The following is a 26,210-nucleotide window of genomic DNA, read 5'->3' on the forward strand; positions in this document are numbered from 1 at the left end:
GGGCACCAGGAAGGAGGGAATTGTCTGTCTGTACCTCCCTGTTCTGTCCCAAAACCCAACACCTGTTTGCAGGGTTAATAATTAACCCAGAACTCCAGCACGCTCTGTGCCAGCCACCCTGATGGTGCCTGCCTGCCCACAGCGGTGCTGCTCCAGCTTCACCCGTCCTCCACTGCTCCCCAAAACCAGAGAATTCTCCCTGCTCAATTGATGACACCCTGAATAACTCCCAGCACCAGCTAAACAGCCTCAGTGGGGTTTAAAACACCTGACTGTCAGAATTCAGGACATCCTTCTGTCTGTCCTGGATTGCCAGGGGGCTCAGAGACCCTGGCACAGAGCCCAAGATACCTGTGACTTTAATTGTGACCCATGGAAAAAGTTATCAACCTTATATGAGGATCTGCAAGCCACAAAAGTCTAAGCAGAATAATAATCAGTTTGTCACAGCATGAAAAATAGATTTTTTTGGGGATTTTAGAATGAGGGTTCAGGGGGCAAGATGGAGGAATCTGGGCATGTCCAGCCTTTCTCCTTCTTCTCCTTGGCCTCCATCTTCTGCTGTGATGGTGGCACTTTTAGATTGGTTTAGAGTAGAAGCTCACTGTCTAACATAGGTGATAGGTATTGGGAAGTTATTATAAATATTGTACACATAGTTTTTAGTATAAAAAGATAACACCAGAGTGCCTCTGTCTGACCTGCTGAATGGACCTCAGCAGGCCAGGAGAAAGAATTCTATAGATAAGAAACAATAAACAACCTTGAGACCAAGAACTGAAGGAACTGAAGAGTTCTGACTCCTTCTTTGACCGCCAGGCTGGGAAAAGAGACTTTCTAACACATCTCAGGGTCACTGTGAGCAGCTAAAGCTCCAAGAGCTGAAGAAGCAGGATTTGCACAAAACAGGTGACCACAGCAGTGACCAGGGCTGTGACCAGCCGCCCTTGAGGTGCTCCGTGGGTACAGAATGGCTGAGGATCCACGAGGGCTGGAGATCCACAAGGGCTGGAGATCCACGAGGGCTGGAGATCCACCAGTGGCTGGAGATCCACGAGGGCTGGAGATCCATGAATGGCTGGAGATCCATGGATGGCTGGAGATCCATCAGTGGCTGGAGATTCACCAGTGGCTGGAGATTCACCAGTGGTTGGAGATCCACCAGTGGCTGGAGATCCATGAATGGCTGGAGATCCATCAGTGGCAGGAGATCCACGAGGGCTGGAGATCCACCAGTGGCTGGAGATTCACCAGTGGTTGGAGATCCACGAGGTCTGGAGATCCACGAGGGCTGGCACAACCTTGGACACCACCCAGGAGCTGCCTGGGAACCCATGGTGTCCCACTGACCAGGGCATTCAGCTCCTGGGGACAACCCTGCCATGGCCATGTCCCCTTATCCTCACAGACAATAAATTTGTCCTCTGTTAAAGAGACAACACTTCCAGCCATGTGTCATTAATAAAGGGCCTGGGGAGTTTTTGCCTTTTTAAGCAGTTTATGCTGTTTTAGTGAGCTGCTCCCTTGTGCACCTCCTGGGTTCTGTTTAACCAACAGCTCCCTGCTGACTCACCAGAAAATCACAAGTCAAAACATTTTATAAATAATAAATGCTGAGTCCACTTTATTTGCCTTTTTTTAACCTGTGGGGCTGATATTTTCCAAGTTGAAACATCAAAATCTATTTTAAAATGAAATGAAATTGGAGATTCTCATATAGATCTGAGATTCTCTCATAATTCCCTGACAGCAGGTGATGAACACCTGAGGAAAAAACCAGTTTTACCAGACCAGTAACAAACTCCACAACATCTGGCAACATTTCCATGCTATTATTCATCATATCTATGTATAAAAAACATGTAAAAAACACAGATAGTACTTTCAAAAAAACCACCAAAGATACAATCTCTGTCTCCAGAAATCTGCAATACAAAGGCTCAGTCCTGTAAGATGTTGAGTGTGATAACTAAAGCCTTTACTCACTGCATTATAAATTCAATTAACTTGATAAATATTACACACATAGTGAGACATCCCCACTGCCACAGCAGTCAGAACCCCATTTCTCTGTGTCAACCCAGCCTTATCTTGAAAACAGCCACATTTCCAGGGTCAAGACTGGATTTGGGAATGACAGATCAGAGTTATGACAGGATTATCTCTGAGGATTTCCTTCTAAACACCTCATCTGCTACAAGCTGAGAAAGGAGTATGTTGTTTAGTAAAACACAGATTCCTAAACTAGCTTTTATACTATAAATGTCTTAACATGGGGCTTGATCCAGTCTGTGTGACATTTAGAACCTCCTAAATGGCAAACATTTTACCTGTTCCACGGCTGCCTCTGTGTGCCAGGTATGAGTAAGAAGCCAGGATCAGAAATTACCTAATAAGGCCAATCTTTTTGTCACCTTTTTCTTGTCAGCTGACTCTGACTCTCATCCTGACGCAGCCCTGAGGAGGTGTGTTTGTGCACAGCCAGCATCTGTCCCTCTGTTACTAAACACTCATTATTAAGTTAATTACTGCAGCTAGAAGAAAGCAGAACTGTGCTGTTTGTGGTGGGTTTCATGGATGTTTGCTTTTCTCACTTCCTTTGTTCTCAGGCTCGTTGGCTCCATGCGAACTGTCATGGTGGAGCAGTCCATCTGACAAAACCATAACAATAAAACACCCCAAAACCCGACCAAACACCCCAAAACACTTCTTATTTTTTCCTTGCCTTCAGTGACAGCAGATTCCCACTGGGTCACTTGGAAGGAAATGTATTACTGTAGCAGGATGTTCTACAAAGTAATTGTAATTATGAAAAAAGTGCCAAATACTCCCAATTGTAGATCAGAACAGGGTCCCTGACACTCACCCCAGCTCAGGGCTCTCCCTCCAGCTACTGGCAAAAGAACTACAAAACTAAACAAAGCAAAAATGGATAAAGTAGAATATTTTCATACTTGGATTAACTGTGTAGGAGAATATCCCTGTATTGGATACCTTGCACTTGGACTCGATGATCCTTGTGGGTCCCTTCCAACTTCAAATATTCTGTGAAATCTGTGAAGTATGAAGTGATTTGCATCTGTGGAGTAGTTCTTCATTGACTTTTGTGTTTTCAGTAAATTTTTCTGTCTCCAGAAGCCTTTCTTTTCTTCCCTTAAAGAGCATTAAGCAGCAAGGTTAAGTAAAGAAGTTGTTAAATAACTACATAATGAGACTTGATGACTTACGAGAGGTAAAACTTACATCTTTTGTATGTAGAGGGGATATGCAGAAATTCAAGAGAGAAATTGAAAGAAATGGAAAGAATTTACCCAAAAAGTTTCAGCCTTCATTCACCTAACGTGAGTGGGGTTGGCTCAGAGTATGTCTGTACAGCAGCCAATGGAAAGTGCATGTATTTTATTCTGTAAATGGGACACTGCTGACAGTAATAGCTGTGTGTATCTAATATCCATGAGCTCGACTCATGTGCTCTCACCCAGAGACACGACATGTAGCATATCCCGAAGATCAGAACGAAACATAGGCTCTATTTAACGCATGAAGCAATGTGAAATGCTTTGGCAGCAGAGCCCTGTCCCCACAATGTCGATAATTGACAGGGATGTGAATTCCCGGGCCTTCACGGCCCCTCTCATCCACTCTTGGTCCCTTTTCGGGGGAACCCTTTTCGGTCCCTCACGAACCTTTCTTGGTCCCTCACGTCCCCTCTCGTGTCCTCATAACTCCTCTCAGTCCACCACGACCTGCTCGGCCTCCCAGGTCCCCTCGCATCTCTTCTCGTCCCTTTCGGCCCCTCACAGCCCATCACGTCCCTCTTGCTCCCCCTCGGTCCCTCATATCCCCTCAAGTTCCCTCAAGTCCCCTCAAGTCCCCTCGAGTCCCCTCGTGTCCCCTCGCGTCCCCTCACGGTCCCGCCTCAGCCCGGGCGCGAGGAGCGCCCCCACCGCCAGGCGGCGCAATAGCGCGCGCGGGCGGCCTGAGGGCGGGAGCAGCGATTGGTCCATGTAGAGGGGGCGCGGCTTAAATAAACCACGCCCAGCAAGGCGGTCAGGGGCGGGGCTCACTGCGCTGTTCTGGGCAGCCATTGGGTGATGCCTGGACGGGGCGGGGCCAGGGCAGCGCGCGAAGGCTCGAAGCGGTCCGCGGGCGGCGGGAGCGCGGGCGGGTTATGGCGGCGGTACCGGTAACAGTGGAGGCCTCCGTTGAGGTGAGTCCTGCCGCTCGCCTCTGTTCGGCATGGCCGGCCGGCTGCTGACGGCGGAGGCAGCTCGCGGTTGCCCGAGGCCTTGGGGCTCCCCGGGCTGTGGTGAGGTGGAAGGCCGGGGAGGGACAGCGAGGGAGATGGCGGTTCCAGTAACCATTCCGGTACGGCGCCCGTTCGGGTAGCAATGCCGATGGCGGAGCCAGTAGCCACCATCCACCGGCCACCGCTGCCCGTCTCTCTTGATCACGGGCGGCTCCGCGCCTTCACTGGGCTCGCCCTTCCTGTCAGACTACAGCTCCCGGCATGCCCCGTGCCCGCCCTGCCGCCCGCGGGGCATGCTGGGAAGGCCGCGCTCAGCCGGTCTCTGTGGGCGCGGTGCATGCTGGGACGGCTGCTGGGCCCGCCGTGCCGGCTCTGAATAAAATTAATAAAATTAATAAATAATAAAGTAACGAGTAAAAGTTGTCCGGTCTGAGTACGATCACACCAGCCAATGTCAATGCTGTGTTTTTGCTGTGCAAGCTCGCGTATATACTACCCTACATGTGATTAGCTATTTGTATTGATAAATATGGTAAATATAAATAATAATAATAAATATGTAAATATAATAATTAAAATATAAGGAGAGAGCATGCGGGTTTCATTGTGTGTGAGGGCTTAGCCAAGGTTTTGGAATGAATTTAGATGCCAGCAGTCAGGACTACATAAGCAATATGTTACCCCATTAAGAAATATTAATCCCATTAAGAAAAATCGAATTTTGCTTTGTAGCTTCCACTGGAGGATTTGAACCCAGACTTGCAGAAACCCCTGGACAGCGACTCTGACAGTGGCCAGGGCAGCTGTGAGACAGCATCCCCAGGGCCCCTTGGCAAGAGCACAGCATCCTTTGAGGACAGAGGTCTGTAACATTCCCATGGATTGTTTTTCTCCAAAATTACATTTTTTGCTTCATAAATACTTTTAGGAGATTCACTGCTTGACCTGTAGGAATCCAGATTCTTGTTGTTGCTCAGAATGTGAGCAGGCATCTTTAAACATCTGAAGAGTATTTTATGAGCTACAGAAAGAAAAATACTTAATGGAATGTGTTTAATTACTTATTCACTTTTTACTTATTACTAATTACTTATTCACTTTTTTCCCTGTTTTGTTTAATACTAATTACTTATTCACTTTTTTCCCTGTTTTGCTTAATCTATGTAGTGTGATTTTTATTACTATTTCAAGGCAAGGCACTACTTGTGAAGGGTTTTCAGGTTTGCCTTTAAAAAAAAAAGGTTAAAAACCTTTAACATCAATTTGGGTTAATTAAATGCTGTTCTCTGGAGAGAAGTGGATTTTGGAAAGTCGAGTTTGAAGCATGAAAGATTTTTCATGCTTCCATGAGAAGCTCATTTGCTGTGGATGGTGATATATGGCAGATTTAATGGCTGTAAATTTGGTTGTTTGTTGATTAATTTATTGCACTTTTTTATTTTCATGTCTTTTGCCAGATTCGGAAGAAGAAATTTTTGTGCGTAAAAAAGCAAAAAACCAGAAGGTGCTTGAGGACAGTGAGAGTGAAGAGGAGGAGGAGGATGGAGGCTCAGCTGTGCAGGAGGATGCTTTGAGTGAGGACAAGGAAAATGGGGAGGAAAAGGAGAATTTTGCTGCTGAAAAGAAGAAAAAATCCCATCGGGTCCTCCCAGCTCTGCTGGACAGTGATGGCAGTGACACTGGGGACCCACTGCAGATTGAAAACCTTGAAACAGGCAAGAGCTCTTCCTTGCCTGAGGGTGAGCTGGGACAGGAGAGACCCCTAAAATCTGGGAAAAAGTACAGAAAGCATAAACATAAACACAGCATTGAAGAGGAGCCAGCAAAAGAAGCTGGAGCAAAATCCAGAAGGAGAAAGGAGAAGGAGAAAATGGAGTCAATTAAACAGCTGAGGAAAGAGAAGAAGCCTGTGGCAGAGGTGGGTGTTTAGGCACAAAACCTCAGGTAATTTCTAATCTGAATTAAATTTATTGTTTTTTGTGGTTATTCTGTTGCAAAGCTTCAGTGTTGTGTCCACATTCCTGCAGCAGGTTTGGGATCCACAACATTCAAAATCTGCATGTTCATTTCAATTAAATTGCATTAAATTTTCAGTTTAAGGAAGTACAAAACCTAACACTTGATAATTTGATATCATTTTAAATTAATGTCAAAGAATCAAAGGGATCTTCTGAAAGGAATCACACAAATAATTTATTCTGGAAGCAGGTGGATGGTGGTGAGAGGTTTCCCTTCAATGACAGTGGATGTCTCCTGGATGACAAGGACCTCTTTGATAATGGCTTGGAGGAGGAGGATGATCAAGCCCCTGAGGATGAAGAGTCCCTAGATTCCATACGAGCAGCTGTGAAAAACAAAATGAAACACTACAAGGTAACAGTTGGCTGTGATACAAAAATTATTGTAAATGTACTGTGTTTCAAACTGATAGAAAATAGGTTTAGATGGGATGTTGGGAAGAAATTATTCTCTGTGAGAGTGGGGAGGCCCTGGCACAGAGTGCCACATTTTAAATTAATATCAAAGCCACAGCTGTGGCTGCCCCTGGATCCCTGGCAGTGCCCAAGGCCAGGCTGGACAGGGCTTGGAGCAGCCTGGGATTGTGGAAGGGGCTGGAATGGGATGAACTCTTAAGGTTTTTTGCAGCCCAAATCATTCTATGGTTCCTGGATTTAGCAGGAATTTCTACCTGAACAGATTCTAAAACTCTCTGTGACCATGGTGGAGTTGTGCTGCTGTGGCAGAAGAGAGGAGAGCCTTCTGGATTTGTTTTTAAAGATGGAGAGATGTTGTTCTGGCAATTTAAAAAGATAATTCTGGAGTAGGAGCTTTGGGATCAGCCCTTGTGTGGGGTCTGTGCTGGTTTATCTGGCTTTGCTGACCAGTGGTAGTTCTGTACAGTTATTTTTGATGTGTTTGCCCTTGATAGAAATCACTGAATTTCTTCTTGTGCCCCATAGAACAAAGAACGTTTTCCTGAGAGTGAAGGCTACAAACATGTATTTGATGAGGAGAATGAGGAGCCTGTATTAAAGGAGCCAAAAAGGAAGGTGAGGTCTTCATCTTTTTAAAGCTCTGGGTTGTTGTTTGTCGTGACTAAAATGGTTTTATATGCACAGTGTGGTTTTGGTTTATTTTGTTTTTTAAACTGGATGCTTTATTCTGACTCCTTGCTGTTTGAAAGGGAAAAATGAGCTATTTAAGAAGCAGAGAGAGAGCCCCATGTTTTGTTCCCTGGCTTCAGAAACCTTTCTTTTCTCCCCTAAGGAGCGGAAAGCAGCACGGCTGAGTAAAGAAGCCATTAAACAACTGCACAGTGAGACCCAACGACTTCTCAGAGGTAAAACTTCAATTCTTTATATGTAAAGGGGTATAAACTGTTCAGAAATTCAGAGGAGACTTTGAAAGAACTTACCCAGAAGGTTAGAGCCTTCTTTGACCTAATGTGACTTATTTTGGGTTGAAGCGTGCAAGACCATTTTCATCAAAGGACTTGTTAAAGGTGTTTTTGTAACTCATGAAAATAAAGATATTTGTTGTCAAATAAAGGGCTTAGATGATGTTTTAAATCTTCTCTCACTGTTTTTCTCTGGCAGAATCATCAGTGTCTCTCCCATATCATGTGCCTGAGGCCAAAAGTGTTCATGACTTCTACAAGAGCAGACCTCGACCTGCATGTCAAGGAAATGCCATGGCCCTGCTGAAGTAAGGACTTAAACCTTCCTCATCCAATTTTTTCATAAACTTTAGGTATCTCTAGCTTTTCTTTGGAGGATAACCAAACTTTAAATCCATAAAATTAGGAAATTAGGAGAATGTCATTGCTAACATCAGACAATGCTGCTCTCCTGACAGAGTCACACTGTTGAAGTGATCAGGGCCAGGAGTCACTCATACAAAGGAAATTGCTGATGCAGAGTTGCTTTAATGGGATTTAGGCTGAACCTCAATATTTTACTTGGACTGTTTCTGCTCTGAATAATGTATAGTAAAATACTGAAGCTACAGTAGTCACAAAATCCCTCAGGAATTTCATACTCTGCTACTGTAACCAGTACAAAGCTTTTACACTTCCTTAAGTTCTCATGAAGTTTTCCAGATTTCTGTCCTTCATCTCTTCCTACACATTAATGACAATAATTAGGAAATGGTTTATTCCTCTCAGTTTGTCCTCAGCCTTCTCTCCCTTTTCACACTAACCATGGGTGGTGTGTTTCTTTCTGCCTCTTTTAGGTCCTCTAAATACCAGCTGCCCCTAAATGAAGAATCTGCAGCTGTTGGGAGCTTGAGCAAGGATGGCAAAGATGGGCCAATGGAAGGTGATCAATCAGCAGCTGCTGAGCCAGAAATGAACCTGGGCAGAGATGTTGGTGCTTCTGTGACTGAGCCTCTTGCTGCTGAAGGGAGGAACTTGCCAGAGGACTGTGCTGAGCAGCCCAGGCAGGACAGGGAGGATTCTGATGCAGTTACAGAGACTGTACCTGATGATAACACAAAGGAACAGCAGCTCTCCAGCTGCCTGAGCACTGACTGTGATGAGCAAAGGGAGAGTGAAACTCCTGCAGCATCTGGAGATGCCCTCATGGAAAGAGAGGAAACAGCTCCAGATGTACAAGGGGAAACAAACACTCTACAAGTGGGGCCTGGGCTGGTGGCACAGCCTGAAAAAGTGAGGAAATCCAAGCTGGATAAACTTCGTGAACTGGGCATAGACCTGTCCATCCAGCCCAGAATCTGCTCTGACAATGAATCCTTCATAAACCTCGAGGAAGCTGATTCAAATAAAGGTATCACTTGTGTTGTAGTCCTAAGCAGTGTTGATCTGAGCTTGGCTGGAAAACTCAGAAATATTGAGGTGATAGAACAGTCAGGGACATTCACTTACTAGTGTGGATTCTTTGAGATATGTTAACAGAAATTTAGAATTGGTTGGTGGATGGGAGGCTGGGCTGGAAGGGAATTGAGGTCTTGTGGACAAATGGTAATCAATGATAAGGTAGTTTAATACTAGCTAATATTAATTAAATACAAGCTGCAGCATAAATATTCTGTGGTGGTTTATTATTAGTTGAATAGAATAGTTTTGCAAATATTTTAGTATTCAAGACTTAGTTTTAAGCTATCCTTTTTTAAACTTAGCTTTAAGCTAAACTTTGGGGGCAGAAAATGCTCAAGGACCTACTCTTTTAACAATCAATGCTTTTCCATGCTATCACATTGATTTAATTAATATGCATTTCAAGAACTAGAAGCCCTGAAAGCACGTTTCTTGAAGCACGCTCTCCAGACATCCAAATCCAAAGGGGAACGGGCCATAAATATGAACATCATCCGAAAGGAAACAACATCTGATGGCAAGGAGGAGCTGAGAGCAGATGTGGTGCCAGCAGTTTTGGCTGCAGAGAGCCTGGAGGAAGCAGTGCACAAAAAGCCAGGTTGGTGGGGGAGAAGAAGAGATGAGGATTGAATTGGAAAACACTTTTGTCTTTATTTTCCTCTCTCATGCTGTTTCGCAATGAATACAAGTGAGGGGATCTTCTGTAAGATTACTGGGTATGTTCCCCCTAATGAGTAGCCCTGTTTTTATAAAAGAATTCTTGGTAGACCACTGAAATAGCAGTGGGACAGCCTCAGTCAGATCTTTGTGATTAATTCCTTAGATTTTTCCTGCTTCCATGAGAAGCTGGGGCTGCCCCATCCCTGGGAATGTCCGAACCCAGCTTGGACGGGGCTTGGAGCAACCTGTTCTGGTAGAGGGTGTCCCTGCCCATGGCAGTGGTGGAAAGGGGTGAACTTTAGGGTCTTTTCCAACCCAAACCCTTCCCTGAATCTCTTCCTGTGCAGGTGAAAAGCTGCAGGCCCTGAAGGCCAAGCTGCAGGAGGCCATGAAGCTGCGCAGGACCGAGGAGCGGCAGAAGCGGCACGCGCTGTTCAAGCTGGACAATGAGGAGATGCTGGAGGAAGAGGAGGAGGAGGAAGAAGAGATGACAGATGAGTCTGAGGAGGAAGAAGAAGAAGAAGAAGGTGATCATGAGGTCTGTATGCAGCATTTCTCCATAAGCTCATCAGCATCTCTGTTCTGGTTCTCCCCTGTGGAATTCAACTTTTGTACACTACTGATTGGGGGAATTGCTAAGAATTATTCCTAGAAACTAAAAAATTCTATACTTTTCATATTCATATGGATTGTCCAACCTTGAATCCATGAGTATTTTCTTTATTTATCTAAACACTATAAAATCAAATAGAAATGTTTAAAAGGTTTTGATGCCCCTTCTTTTTATAAACCCTTGGCTCATTGCTGGCAAGGCCAAACAGCTCACGTGCCTCACCTGGGGTAAGGTTTGCCATGACAATAATCATTGTCTGTGCTGTGTTTTGGGGATGTTTTTTAGAATTCAGAATTTCTCCTTGGGGATGTTTTTTAGAATTCAGAATTTCTCCTTGGGGATGTTTTTTAGAATTCGGAATTTCTCCTTGATGAAGCAGAGGAAGATAATGAAGATCCAGAGGAGAAACACATCGAAGATGGTGATAAAGAAACTGACAAAGAATCAATTGATGGAGAAAAGCTGGAGAAATCTGAACATGGTGATTCTGCTCTAAAACATCCTTCAACAGAGTCTACATTGATGCTTTTCAAGGACAGCTCCTCAAAAATGGGGTAAATAAGCCAAGCCTTAAAAGTGGTGACTGAGAAATTTTAAATTTGATCAGCATGTGTAGATTTTTTTTAATATAAAAAGCCTTTTTAAAGTATTTTTGTGTTACCCTGGGGTTTTTTGGCAATTCATCCTAAATTTATTAGCACATACCTTTTATGGCTTGCAGATATTCTCTTCCTGATGAAAAACTGGAAATGGAAGAAACTGTAGACAAAGGACCTAACAAGTTAGGTAAAGTAGAATTATTGCCCTAGATAATTGCCTTTTCTTCCCTTTTTTTTTTACTTAGCATATGTAAAAGATTCTGTTTAAGATTGGTATTCAGTATTTCTGTTATTTCATCACCTGTATGTAGTTATACAGTATGGTTTTAAAAGTTTAGATTGATGAAAAAATGGGCGGGTTTGAAAAACTGGAGGGAAAAATACTGTTCAAAATAATACTGGAAGAAATATGAAATGTCAGAAATCAATAAGATGAGTAAAAACATGTAATATGCTTCCTGTGAGAAGAAGGAAATCCAACATGACCACAAAATGAATTTTTAGCAAGGTGTCAGTGCTGCAAAATATTATATTGAGGTTTTGCTGGATTACACACACACAGAAAAAAATTAAGCACTATATTTTTTTTATTTCCAGAGGATGATGATTCATTTTCTCTACCAGCACTGCCAAAGGAGAACAGCCACAACAGCAGCTTTGAGTTCATTGGCTCCATGATCCCATCCTACCAGCCCTGTAACAAGCAGGCCTCCAGGGGAGGGAGCTTCTTCCCTGCTGCAGGGGGGTTCAGGTCACCCTCCCCAGGATTCTTCAAAACCAGTTTTATCAGCTCTGCTTCCAAGGTGAGGTTCTCCTGGTTGTGTCTTATACTAACACAGTGGGATGTAAATAAAAGTATTTTATCCTGATGTTCAGAGCTATTAAAAGAATCGACCCAGACAAATGCTTTGCTATCAGTGAGATTTAGGAGAGCAAGCTTGGGTTTGTGTCCACATTGGAATGGATAAAAATGGCATTATAAAACTTAATTTCTAAAGCATAAAGAAATGATGCTATAATCTGGCTTTTATATCTAAAATATGTGCATCATGAATTTGGTTTTAAGAATGCTTACATGGGCTACGCAACATCTGATGTCAGTGAACTCCTGTGGTGTGGTGGAGCAGCATGGACATAATCTGACTCCTGCATGGTTTGGGTTGGAAGGAACCTCAGAGCTCATCTCATCCCATCCCCTGTCACATTTTCCACTGTCCCAGGCTGCTCCAAGCCCCATCCAACCTGGCCAGGAACACTTTCAGGGATGGGGCTGCCACAGCTTCTCTGGGAAGTCTGTTCCAGTGCCCCTTGCATTTAAATTTAAACTAAACAATTTGCTTAACAACTTCTTGCTAAACTTAACTGAACAAATCCTTGCTAAACAACTTCTATATTTTTGAATTCCCTTGACTAGAGCTCTGGAAAGACCTCTGAGCCTTCTCTTCCCATAGAAGATTCCCAGGACCTCTATAATGCCTCTCCTGAGCCCAAGAGTTTATTTCCAGGAGCTGGGGAGTCAAGGTTTCAGTTTTCCCTGGAAGATGACACTCAAAGCCAGCTGCTGGATGCAGATGGGTGAGTGATGGGTGTACAGGATGGTGTTGAACAGAAATAAGATGTGCAAACCAGCAAGATTTCTCTAACTACAGCCTTTCTTTCAGATTCTTGAATGTTGGACAACACAGGAACAAATACCAGTCCTCAAAGCACCAGCTGCCACTGGCTAGCATGGATGAGAATGCCATGGATGCCAACATGGATGAGTTGCTGGATCTGTGTTCTGGGCAGTTCAGCAGCCAAGCTGAGCACGTGCCAAACACCAGCAGCACCAAAAAGCAGAACATGGAGGAGCTGCTCAACCTTTGTTCAGGGAAATTTGTGTCTCAGAGTATGTCCTGAATTCTCCTTTCAGCTTTGCTGGTTACTTGGTTTAGAAGTTTTTAGATGAGGTGACTTCAAGCCTGTGTGCTGATGCCACATGTGGAGTTTTGTCTTTGTTGGGAGCATGTGCAGTTTTATTTCTGGGGTGTTCTCTGACACTTTAAAAGCAGAAATAAATTGCATATTATTTCTTTCTGTAGCAGGTTCTCCCACATGGACTTCTTCAGTGTCTTCCAAGTTAGAAAAAGACAGTGACATAGAAGATCCAATGGCAGAGGCTCTGGAGCTCTGCTCAGGCTCCTTTCCCACAGACAGGTTAGCATTGCTCTCCTAAAATTTACAGAAGTTAATTCTGGTAACTGTCTTGTTTCACTCTTAGAAGTGTTTTCTTGTTTAACAGCAATTTGCTGTCAGTGCAAGTGTGCTTTGTTTTGGAGGTGAAGGGGAGGAATATTGCAAATTGCTCAGCAATTACTCTCTAATTGGCAGCATAAACTGTTTCCCACAGCTACTGTGAAGGGAAATCCTTTGTCTTACACTGATAGTGAAAGAAACAGTGAACAACTTTCGTTAAACTGAGAAAAGATGATTAAAAGTGGGACTTTTTGGAGTCTATTCTGGGCTGCTGCAAACTGCCATAACCAAATGTAAAAATTGGATACTTGGAGTTTTTTATTGACTAAATTGGAGAGTGTATGGCTGCCTGACAAAAGGACAGTGAGGCTTAATAAGTGGGAATGCTAAGGGGATCCAAGAGGAATTTGAGAGGAGGAAAAAAATTGGAAAAATTAGTGCTTGTCCCTTGGTTTCTGCAAGTGAAGACCTGAAGTCTTAAAACATCAACTCAAATGGGGATTTGAGGCATTTTTAGCTAAGTTCTGCTGGCAGATTGGAGCTCTGAGCACTCCCAGGGAATTGCTTGATAGCAGCTGAGGTGGGTGTTGAAACATTGCCTTGATTTACTGGAGATAAAATGAAAATGCTTTTCTCCCATTTATGTTTTCCTTAGGGAAGAGGAAGAAGAGGAGGAACAAGAAGAACTTGGTGGTTTTCAGCTTTTAACAGATGATGAGGCCTGTGCAAGTGAAGAGGTGTGAACTTATGGAGCCAGGCAGCTGCTGGATAAAATGGATAAAATTCCATTTATCTTTCTAGGTTTTTAATATACCCATCAATGCAAAGTACCACAACTTCCCTAGCAAGCTACTGAAACATTTTTCAGAGCAAACTTTGGATTATGTTAAAGATCTCTTTAATATAATGGTACAGTGAAAAAGGCAAATCCTTTGAAATATGCCTGATGTTTTAGTGTCTTGTTGATTGAAGAACAGAAAAATCTGTGGTTACAAAGCAATCCAGTCTGGGAAATTTCTTATTTCTGGAAACTTTTTCTTTGACAGGATGAAAAAGGTGAAGATAGTGCTGCTGAAGAAGAAGAACTCAGTGATGAGGAAGAAGAACTGCTGAGACATAGACCAGGCTCAAAGAAAAAACTGTAATTATTTTAAAAAATCTTTAATTACCAGAAAATAGAATATTAATAGCACTAGAAATTTAGTTTGGAATTATTCCCTCTCTAGCAGATGTTTATATGGTCTGGTTTTTTACTTTGGAGCTGTCATGTTACATGAATTTAACTGTGTCACTTGTGGCTTATAGATGATTTCCATTATATATGGAAAGCAAAAAGCCACAATAAAAGCAGTGCAACATTTTTTTGACCAAAAAAAGGGATGCAAGTATATTGTTGTCATTCCTCATGTCTTTAAGTCTTATTTGTTCTAGCAAGAAAAACCCAGGGTTGACAGTTATTGCCATCATCTTTGGAATCTGGTGGATGACAGTGGTTTGGGGTGGTACAGGATGCCAGGCTATGTGTGTAAATGTGCAATAATTCAAGGCTTGGTCTTTCCAAAAATTACATAAGAAATTAGGATACATTCTTAGGAAATGCATTCATTTCGTGTCAAAAGATAAATCCTGCTTTCAGAAGATTTGTGTGATGGCTGTTTTGCTCCCACACTGAACTCTTTGGACATTTTTCCTAGAAAACTGGAAGATTTCATGGAAGAGGAGGCAGAGCTGTCGGGGAGTGATGTGGGAAGCGAGGATGAGTATGATGGTGAAGACCTGAACGAATACGAAGAGGAGATTATCGACGAGGAGCTCCCAAACGATGCGGAATTAGGGAACCAAATACAGAAATTCCACATGTCAGTGCCATTCTCAGGAGGTGTTTGGGTGTGTGAGGCCTTGGCTGAGCTGTGCTAACCTGTCCCTGTCCCCTGTGCTGGCAGGAAGGCCATGCTGGACGATGACAAGCGGCAGCTCCGCCTGTACCAGGAGCGGTACCTGCTGGATGGGGACCTGCACAGTGATGGCCCAGGCAGGACCAGGAGGTTCAGATGGAAGAACATAGGTGAGCTGTCACACACACATTCATCAAAAAGCCTCTCCTTAGGATTTTTCCTCCTGAGAAGCTGAGAGGCCTCAGGAACAAAATGTGAACAATAATTATCTACCTCTGTGGAATGCAACAGGTGAATCTGTGATTTGGCTCATGTGGTTGTTTCTAATTAATGGCCAATCACAGTCAGCTGGCTCAGACAGAGAGTCACAAGTTTTTTATCATTCCATTCTTTTTCCATTCCTTTCTTCTATTCTTTTAGTATAGTTTTAATATAATATATATCATAAAATAATAAATCAGCCTTCTAAACATGGAGTCACATCCTCGTCCTTTCCCTCTTCCTGGGACCCCTGTGAACACCACCACAATGACCCATGATCCAGAGCTCATGGGTTGAAAAAGAGCTTGTGTGTGTGTGTGTGAAGTAGCATTTTAATCCTCAATAAAATATTTTGGGCATAAATTGGTTGGGGGATGATTCTGGGTTTTTTTTGTTTGGTTGGGGTTTTTTTGCCTTGTTTGGTTGATTGGTTTTGGGTTTTTTTTTTTGTTGTTTTTTACTAGCCTCCATTTTCAAAACTGATAGCTGACTGTCTTGTTTTGTTGCCTAGATTTTGCTTCACAGATGGACTTGTTTCAGAGAGATTCAGATAATGAGGAGGAGCATGAGGAGTTTGATGAGACAGAAGTGAAGTGGAGGAAGGAGCGATTTGAGAGAGAGCAGTGGCTCCGTGAGCAGGTGGGGTGAGCTGCTAGAAAGACTTTCTCATCTCTATATCATTGCTGGATGTGAAATTGTTCATTCCTCAAGTTAAACTTCAGTACTAAATCAGATTTCTCAGCTGAATGTGATGCTGTTCATTAACAGAACCAGGTTGATGAAATATCTAAGAAATTACAATAACTTCTTAAAGTAGAAAGTAAATAAAAATTAATTTACATAAAGAAAATTACTTAAAATACTGAATGAAATGTCCATTTGTAATATGAATTTTTTCAATTGTCTTCTCTCTGCTACAGAAGGAAAAAAACAAAGAGCAGGAGGAAGAGGAAGAAATTGGTGGGGACAGTGCATTCATGAAGCTGGCAAAAAAAGTGACTGCCAAGTCCCTGCAGAAGAAAGGTGAGTTTGATTTTTATTGAAGTGACAAGAAAAGAAGAGAGGGAAAAAGTTCCAAAACTGATCTTTCCCCCTTGTCTCTGCCAGCCAGCCCAGCAGTGGTGGCACAAGGCTCAGCTCTGTTACCCAGGAACCCATTTGAAGCCTTCAGACCTGCCAGTGACATCCAGGTGGGTCCAGTCCTCAGAAATGGCATTTCCCACCACAGCCAAGTCAGTGCCCCTGAATTCTGGGCACTCCTGATGGGTCTTGTTGTGATGTGTGAGCAGAGATTAGATTTTCTCTGCAGAGTAACTTACTAAGCAACCTGCCTTGTTTCCTGAGAGTGGTTTAATGCAGCTTTTCTTTGCCTTTCAGATAAAGAATGGGTCACTCTTGAACAGACCTAAAGCTGTCCTTCAGAAGCTGGCAGCAATGTCAGATCTTAATCCAAATGCCCCTCGAAATTCAAGGAATTTTGTCTTCCATACACTTTCACCAGAGAAGAGTGAGGAGGCAAAGGAGAAATCAAAACCTCAGGTAAAGATTTGGGTAGCAGGTGCTGCCAGTTATTATTTGAATATAAAGGCATTGAAATCTGCCAAGCAGTTAAGAGCACTGCTGTCTTAAATATTTGCCATGAGAGCACACAGGGAATATTTCTCTCATAACTCGGAATTTTAACTTTTTTGTGGGATATGTTGTAAATTTTAATGTATTTGACTGTCCTTAGGTGAAGAAGAGAGGCCCTTCTGCAGTGATAACATCAGCAGCAAAGCGGCCCAGGGTAGAGAGCTCAGAGGACTCCAGTCAAAGCAGAAGCATTTTCCAGTTCTTGGAGAGCTGAATATTCCTGTTTGGAGCCTGAGATTGTCTCCTCTTTGCCAGCTGCAGTTTATTTTGCCAATCTGCCAGAAATCACCAGCCAAGGAAACAAATGGGTGCCACCTCATTCACAAGTTCCAGTAATTTCCAGGCTGTGGTTTTGTGCTTTTTTTTTCCTCAGTCCTCTGTAGCAAATGGGAGCACAAAATCCATTCCTGGTTTGGAATGAAATGCCGACTTGATCTTTCCCAAGCATTAAGGAAACTTCCCCTGCTGTGGGCTGTCCTCACAGGTGCTGCACAGGTATCAGTTCCACCTGGAAATGCCATTGGTGTGACAAGGAAATACCTCAGGTCGCTGAAAGCACAATAAAGGAGGAATTTCTACAGCTCTGGGAGAGAATGAGGCAGTGTTGGCCATGGCAGGACACTTGTTTACAATTGCAGCACAAAGTTTTAGCTGTGGCTCCCTCCAGTGTCTTATTTTCTTTAATGTTAAGCATTTATTAAGCTTCTCCTTTTTAGAAGCACTAATTTATCCTTGAAATGTTTACTTTGTGGGAAAGGTCCCAGTCTCTTCTGAGGCAATATGAGAAGGGTTTCTTTCCAAGTTTTTATTACTGTTGATGTCCTTAAACTTGCAGATGGATGTGTGTGTGTGGAGAGGGAGGAATGTGAGAGACGTGTGGGAGAGGAAAAGGTCGGGGGGGGTTTATTTGCATTGCTGGGGGAATTTGGGGTTGCTTTGGTTTGCCCAACTCCAGGCTATCTTTAACCATCCATTCTGTTGTTTTCATGGAAGCTGCACTCATCCAAGAGAAACCATCCATTGCTGAGCAGCCAGTAAGGAAAGGGCTGCTCTAAAATGAGGGAATTTATAAAGAATTGTCACTCACAACTATTCTAAACAGTGTGACACAAACATAAGCCAGAGTGTCCAGCATTCCTGATGTTTCTGATCACAAGTTGGACAGCAGATAATGGTGCCACAGGCTCCTGCTCTAAAACTAAACCTCTCTGGGACTGGATGTCACATACCTGAGGTGCTGATACCATTGGAAATGTCTGAGCTGTAAATTTTGTAACATCTTGAGCACATGCCTGATGTGCTGTGTGTAAAATATTTTATTGTACAGTATGTTATAAAGAATTATGGTACTAATTGAAGTGCAACTTTACAATAAAACATGGTTTTAATTTTGGAGGCAGTTAGAATTAATTTATAGGATTTCACTCATGTCTTGGGGCTTTTCCCCCAATGTTTTTTATTTCTATGTCTGTTTTTTCATTGCTGCCTTTCTTTTGTAGCCACAACTCAGCCCTTGACTAGGAACAGCTGCAATAATATTGGAATACAACAAAAACAACCCCTTGTGTTTATTGGAGTGTGGATTTTCAACTCCTCAAGTCTTCCACTTGGGTTTGCATAAAATTCTTGGCCTGAAGAATATGGTTTTTTCCTGCTTCAATAGTTTTGGATTTTTTAGTTCCTAGACAAAACTTACTTTATCCTGGTCTTAAGAAGTGTCTGTTTCAGTTCAGTGCAGCAATTCTAATGATTGGTGTACCTGGATTTGGGGATTGGAGGTTTAGGGAAGAGGAAGGACCTTTCCTTCTTTGTTATCGGACTTTTCTTGAAGGACCAAATTACAAAAAGATTTCTGAACACCCACTTCATTCTTTATCAGTGTTTCACCGATATGAAAGTTGAACTAATTCAGCCCAGCTTTGTTGGGTAACAACATTCAAGCTCCAAATTTGGGCATTTTCCCAGAATTTTGCTCCTGCTCTGCCACTAGAGTGCAGCAAGAGAATGTGCTTGCTCTGGCACAGGGGCAAAGCAAAATCATTAAAGCTCAAACTGTGTCTTGACTCCAGGGGAAATTCTTGCAGTTTTCCATGCTCTGGCATTGCAAGGGATTAAATTTATAGAGACCTATAATTGCCACATTTTTGCATTAGAAAGTGGTAGTTTGAAGAGCACCTTTAGAGGATTGGCTGGGTCCTGCTGCTTTCCTGGCTTCTCCTCAGCACATGCTACTAGCCATAATTATGGCTTTTATTTTGCTTTCCCTGTAGAATTTTCCCTTTAAAATACATTTCCCTTGTTCCAGAGCCAAGGGTAGAAAAATACCATTGAGTCTGAAAAGCTTGTAAATTGAAATACATGCAAGGGGAAGGATTCTGGCTGCATTTCCCCCACAACAACTTTGCAGTAGTTCAGGGTTTGTGAGTTGCTGCTGGAAGCTCTGCATGGAACCCTAAAAATTCCTTTCCTGGGAGCATATTCCATGCCAGGGACAGGTTCTGTGGGAGCTGGAATATCAAGGAATATCCCATCCATCTCCTGCATTCAGCTTTTCAAGGGCTGCCCCTCTGCTCCTGTCTGGCACATTAACTCAGCTTTGCCTTCTCATTTTCAGGTATTGATTCAGCTCCCCCCTCCTGGCATGGACGTGAGGCTGCTGTGCTAACAGGGACAAAAATCCTCCCCTTTGCTGCTGGAAGTGCCAGGAGTGGGCTGGGAAGGAGGGAATGGCTCAGGGTGGGGATGAGGATCCTGCATTCAGGCACTGCTGCAGCTCAGCCTCAGCAGAAGCTGCTCAAAGGTTGGATTCATGATCCTGGAGGTCTTTTCCAACCTCAGTGAGTCTGTGAATGATGTCTGCAGGGTTCTTCTGGGCTGAAGGAAGAGTTGATTCCACTTCTTCCACTTTTTCCTGCCCTAAATTTCCTTGGGATAACTCAGAGCTGGTTAAACCTGAGTGTTGTCATTGATGATGTTTGGGTTTAACTTTGGTGCAGAAGTGGCTGCAGCCTGAGATTTTCATCTGAGTTGGGTAGCTCTAATAATAATAATAATAATAACAATAATAATAATAATAATTACACCTCTCTGTGCCTCAGTTTCCCTTTCCCACACATGGCACAGGAGGAATTAAACCCATGAGTTCCTGATCCTTGACTGCACCACAGGAACCTTGATAAGAGCAGTGCTGCTCATACACAACATTACCTGCTGAGTTTGCAGAGAGAATGAGCTTTTGGGAGCACAAATGATAATGGAGGATTTTAAAAAAAGGACTTAAAAGCAGAGGGAGGAGCAGCCCTAGGTGTGAGGTGAAGGTTGGCATTGCAGACACGTTCATAATCCCAGCTCCCGCCGCTGCACGGCTCCTCGGGGCTCAAGGCACTCACTGAATTATGTTTTCTTTCCCTTTTTTGCCAAGAGACTGAAAAGGGGAGAGAAAAAAAACTATTTGTTTGTCTTGTCTAATTTAATTTATGTTATTTATCAAATAGACAGGTTATTTGGGAAACCAGATGGACCCAGGCTAAAATCATCTGTATTTCCAACGTGTGAAAAATTACGTTGGAGTGGACACATAAAAGGCAGCGTGGAGCAGGTTTGGTGAGCACTCACCACGTGAGCTCTGCACCTCATCTGTCCTGGGCCTCTAATCAGTTGTCCCAGAGCCATTATGAGGGTTAAAGGACAAAAAGACCCCCAGGCACCCACAGGGGTATCTTCCAGAGCAGCCATGTCACAATTATTTACCCTCCCTGGCTTTCACTCTGCTCATTGACTGGTGCATCCCTTCCTCAGGAATGGCTGGGGTGGGTTTTTGGGCCTAAATAAATATTTTAGTTGGGTTTGGGAGCAGGGCAGGTGATGGTTTTTGGTGCCTGGTTTTTGATTTTTTTTTTCTCCTTTGGATTTTCTTGTTGGAAAAGGAAAAACAGGAGATGGGGAGCAGCATGGATGGCTGAAAGGGAATCGATAATGCAATACAGAAATAAAAAAGATATATAATAAGAAATATTATTATTAATTAATATATAATAGAATAGAATATAATATATACAATATATAATATAATATAATATAATATATATAATATAATATAATAAATATAATATAATATAATAAATATAATATAATAAATACAGAAATAAAATAGAAAATAGAAAGCAATACAGAAATAAAATAAAAAAGAAACATAATAAAAGCAAGAGTCCTCTGTTACTAGTGGCTTGGACACCCTGATTGCTGCTGCATTGCCAAGAGCTGAGCACCCTGGCAGCCAGGGGTGCTCCTGGTTTTGCAGAGTCCAGACCAGCTCATGGCACAGAAATCAGCTCAGTGACACCTGCAGGGTTTAGTGGGTGACCTGTAAAGCAAAAGTTCCATTCTCTATTAACTATCAGTCATTAATATTAATTCCAGTGCAGACAGATGTTCAGTCCTTGGGGGTTGTTATTTTCTCTTGTATCATCCAGAAGCCCAATTTAGGGCTGACTCCAGCTCTGCTTCTGCAGGCAGCAGAGATCTAAACCAGCTGTAATTAAAGAAAACGACATAAAAGATTGCAGGGTGTGTGTGGGGGGAGGAGGGAGATCAGCAAATCTTACAGCTTTGCAAGAGATTAATTTTATTTTTAGCTAATATTTCTCCCTGCTCCTCAGGGCTGTTTTCATGCAACACACTCTGTGCTGCTTCCCTTGCAGTGGCCCATTGATTTTCAATATTTGATGGTGTTGGTGCACGTGGCCATGGGCTGAGGGCACATTCACGTGTGTCCTCACACCCCAGAGCCACCTGTGGTGTCCCAGCCCTCACCTGTGCCATGGGGATGCTGCACAGAGCCCAGAGGTGCCACTCTATGCTGGCATGGCTTGCTGTGCCAGCCAGGTCCAGCCCTGAGGTCCCACCTGGATGGGGACATGGCCAGCCCTGCAGCATCTTCCTGCACTGCCCCATTTCCAGCTGACACTCCTTTCTGTGCAGGAGGAATAATTATATAATTATTCTTCTGTGCAGGAAGAATAATTAATGGCTCTAATGCCACCTTGCTGGTGGCTCAGGATCTGGAGGTGGCATTTCCACATTCCTGCTTTACTTGAAGCCTGAAGGAAACCCTCAACCCTTCCCAAATAACAACTAATTATAGAAAAAAGTGGCTTTTTTTTTCCTTCTTCCTGCTCCTCAGTGAGCCTGGATGGGGCAGAGGGGCCCAATTGTGCATGAGAATGTGACATTCAGGAGATGCCACTTGGGTTGGCTTTTCCCAGCCCCAGCTCCAGGCTGTGGAAAGGGATTGGGAAGGGAAGGGACATTGCTGTGGCTCAGTGGGACATCCTGACCCCCCTGGGTGGCAGTTTTGGGGTGCCTCAAGGTGCTTCAATGAGCCTCTCTCAGTCAAGGACCCACAGAGAGATTTTGGCATTCAAGACATCCCCAATCCCATCCCATCCCCAATCCCATTTCCCAACCCCAATCCCATCCCACCCCATCCATGGTGGCCACAGCTGCATTCCCTGCAGGATTCACATCTCAGCTCCACTACTGCCAGCCCAAACACTCCAACCAAAGAAAATGCCAGCCCATCCAGACACTGCTGTGATAAGATAATTAAATCAGCAGGTAATTACCCCTCCTTGTGGTCGCCATTTTGTGTGAGTGAGGGTGATCTGGGGGTGCAAATCCAGGATGAGCTCACAGGCAGCACTGGACTGGTTCTGGTGTCCTTGGCTCCACCTGCAGCTTTGTGAGGGTCTGTGATCTTCAGAGCTGGGATGAGTGAGCCCTCAGGTATGGGAACATTTCCTGAGGTTTGAGTGTTGAGCCCCAGCCCATGGTGCTCCATCCATCCCCTACCCTGCAGAGGGAAAAGGAAGGGAGGAAGGGAGGATTAGATGGCATCAGTGTGGCTGGCAAAGACCCCTGGACACCTTGCTGAGCAGATCTCAGCTGGGCAGAAAGAAAATTTTACAGATAAGAATTAATAAACAACCTCAAGACCGAAAAGTGAAGAGTCCAGACTCATTCTTCAGCCACACGGGCCGAAGCAGAGACACCCTGCACATCTCAGGGCAGCAATTAACAACCAAAACCCGAGAAATCCTCACACAAATTTTGCCAGGACCACTATGGAGGGCATGGTTGATGGTGTCCCACTGCCCTGGGGAGACAGTGTGATCCCCAGGGCTGGGGACAGCCATGAGGGGACAGCCATGAGGGGACATTGCCCTCTGCTCTGCCCAGCTGTGGCTCAGGCCTGGCTGAGCCGGTGCTGCCGGAGCCACGTGCACATCCTGCGAGGGGAAGAGCCCTGCTCCCAACATCTGCTTGGCGTTTGTTTGTCTTTCATTCCCATTCCTGCCCTGCCCCCCTGCTCTGCTTTCATCCCTCCATCTGTACAGGCCTAAAAATAGGGCCAGGCTCGGCCTGGGCCTCATCAGCCTGTGGGGGTTTTTGGTATGATCCCGTTTGTGGCCCAACAAGGTGGGCACAGAACCCACACAGAAGTGGCTGTTCAGGGGTATCTGCACCCTTGACTTTTGCTCTGGGCACTGTTTCCTTCTCCCAGCCCAAAATGCCCAATCCTGGGCATGGGGGATGCCAGGCTGAGCCTCATGTCAGCCCCTGCATGGCCCCACTGCTGCACCTGGGCTGGGCACCAACTGCAAAGATGCCCTTGTGGAACTGGAAGAGCAGAGAGATGTCCCCAACCTCCCTCATATACTCCCCAAAAGGGCCTGGGGTGGGGAAATGGAGCCTCAGGGATGCCCTTGTCACCTGGCTGGGGCTGCAGGGGGACCTGGCTCTGCCACCTGGGCAGCTCTGGGATCCCCAAGGGCTGCTCCCGGAGTTTCCATCCCTCCTGCTCCCCAGGCAGGCTCATCCCCTCGGCCTCTGGGGAGTGTGGAGCAGGATGAGCATCAATTTGGCACGTCCTTGTGTCCCCCTGCCCGTCCCCCAAGTTGCTATGAATAAATCATTGTTTTATTAAAGAGAAGCAGCTGCTTTTTTTCTTCTTTTTTTTTTCCTTCTCCTTTTTTTTTTTCTTTTTTTTTTTTTTTATTTTTTGACGCCCCATCCGTACCCACGGAGCCCTTTGGCACATGCTCGAACGCCGAAGACCCATTGAGGGCCCCCGGAGCATAGCAATTGATACACAGAGATCCCCAAATCCTATTCAGACCCCGCTTTTCTGCACGAGCAGCCTCTAAACAGCTCATTCACTGCTCTTTTTGTCGCCGGGGTTAAGTGGTTAAGTGTGTGTGGATCCCATAAAAGGCCTTTACTCCATGAAAAGCTATATTTACATTGTAATCACCAAAGAACTGTTTAGGCAGTCAATAGCGGGGCTGGGCGGCGGGGGCTCGGCGGCGTGTCCCGAACCTCTCCCGCTGAGCCCCCCGGAGCAGGACTTTTGTGGGATTACGTCCCCCCTCGCCAGCTGCCGGGGCCGCCGCTCTTTGTCTCTGCGGAGCGGGGACAGCCCCGGGTCCCGCAGCACCATCCCGGGTCCCGCAGCACCATCCCGGGTCCTGCAGCACCATCCCGCATCCCGCAGAACCATCCCGGGTCCCGGTGCCTTGGCAGGGACAAACCCGGGTCCAGCAGCAACATCCCGCATCCCGCAGCACCATCCCGCATCCTGGTGGCCCCGGTGCCTTGGGCAGGGACAGCCCCGGGTCCAGCAGCACCATCCGGCATCCCGCAGCAGCATCCCGCAATCCCGCATCCCGGTGCCTCCGGCGGGAACAGCCCCTGGTCCCGCAGGAGCATCCCGTATCCCGTGGCCCCGGTGCCTCTGCCCGGGACAGCCCCGGTGCCTCCGGGCAGGGACAGCCCCGGGTCCCGCATCCTGCATCCCGCATCCCTCTGGCCCCGGTGCCTTAGCAAGGACAGTGTCCCCGGTCCCGCAGCAGCATCCCGCATCCCCGTTGCCTTGAGAGGGACAGCCCCGGGTGCCACAGCAGCATCCCGGTTCCCGCAGGAGCATCCTGCATCCCGGTGAACCCGGTGCCCCGGGCGGGAACAGTCCTGGCTCCCGCAGCAGCATCCTGCATCCCGGTGAACCCGGTGCCTTGACAGGGACAGCCCCGGCTCCCGCAGCAGCATCGGGGACCGGGACCATCGGGCAGGGACGGTGCTCCGGGTGCTGCAGCAACATCCCGCATCCCCCAGCACCATCCCGCATCCCGGTGCCTTGGCAGGGACAACCCCGGGTGCCACAGCAGCATCCCGGTTCCCGCAGGAGCATCCCGTATCCCGTGGCCCCGGTGCCCCGGGCGGGAACAGCCCTGGCTCCCGCAGCAGCATCCCGCATCCCGGTGAACCCGGTGCCTTGGCAGGGACAGTGCCGCCGGCCCCGCAGCAGCATCCCGGGTCCTGCAGCAGCATCCCGCAATCCCACATCCCCATCCCACAATCCCGCATCCCCATCCCGCAATCCCGCATCCCCATCCTGCAATCCCGCATCCCCATGCCGCAATCCCGCATCCCCATCCCGCAATCCCGCATCCCCATCCCGCAATCCCGCATCCCCATCCTGCAATCCCGCATCCCCATCCTGCAATCCCGCATCCCCATGCCGCAATCCCGCATCCCCATCCCGCAATCCCGCATCCCCATCCTGCAATCCCGCATCCCCATCCCGCAATCCCACATCCCCATCCCGCAATCCCGCATCCCCATCCTGCAATCCCGCATCCCCATGCCGCAATCCCGCATCCCGGTGTTCCCGGTGCCCCGGGCAGGGACAGCGCCCCCGGTCCCGCTCAGCACCGCAGGGCTGGCATGAGCATGGTGGGATGGTGGCTCCTGGGGGAGCTGTGAGCTGGCTGGGCTGGGGGCCTGAAAGCACCTGGGTGAGCTCATCCCGTCATCAGTGGGAGAATTAGGTTGGGTATCAGGAGAGGATTCTTCTCCCAGAGGGTGCTGGCATTGCCCAGGCTCCCCAGGGAATGCCAGAGCTCCAGGAGATTTGGACAACACCAAAGCACAGGGTGGGATTGTTGGGGTGTCCTGTTCATGACAAGGAGTTGGACTCCATGATTCTTGTGGTTCCTTTCCAACTCAGGATATTCCATGATTCTATTCTGTGATTAACCAACCCCAGGAGCTTCCCTGGTACCCCATGGGTGAAGTGTGAGCTAAAATTGTATCACTTTAACAAGATTAATTGAGCACAGCCAAGAATGGCAAAAGCAAAATTAATTCACCCAGAGCAAGGCAAGGGCTTCCC

The 26,210-nt window shown here is 45.7% G+C and overlaps 1 protein-coding gene across 1 annotated transcript; it reads left to right on the forward strand.

Moving 5' to 3' along the window:
• Nucleotides 1-4,127: 4,127 nt before the first annotated feature.
• On the forward strand, nt 4,128-18,314 carry CLSPN (claspin). The gene is made up of 25 exons (XM_054292613.1): nt 4,128-4,210; nt 4,982-5,111; nt 5,707-6,167; nt 6,458-6,622; nt 7,210-7,299; nt 7,517-7,589; nt 7,846-7,954; nt 8,483-9,036; nt 9,493-9,684; nt 10,094-10,284; nt 10,711-10,913; nt 11,081-11,145; nt 11,556-11,761; nt 12,373-12,533; nt 12,620-12,846; nt 13,040-13,154; nt 13,849-13,930; nt 14,240-14,334; nt 14,888-15,052; nt 15,137-15,258; nt 15,861-15,988; nt 16,270-16,372; nt 16,457-16,539; nt 16,727-16,888; nt 17,082-18,314. The coding sequence occupies exons 1-25, from the start codon at nt 4,172-4,174 to the stop codon at nt 17,193-17,195; spliced, it is 4,035 nt and encodes a 1,344-aa protein (XP_054148588.1). The 5' UTR covers nt 4,128-4,171; the 3' UTR covers nt 17,196-18,314.
• The last annotated feature ends 7,896 nt before the right edge of the window (nt 18,315-26,210 follow it).

This window comes from Melozone crissalis, unplaced genomic scaffold, assembly GCF_028551555.1.
Source record: "Melozone crissalis strain CALT ecotype California unplaced genomic scaffold, PUWL_Pcris_2 ptg000111l_1, whole genome shotgun sequence".
Classification (NCBI taxonomy): domain Eukaryota; kingdom Metazoa; phylum Chordata; class Aves; order Passeriformes; family Passerellidae; genus Melozone; species Melozone crissalis.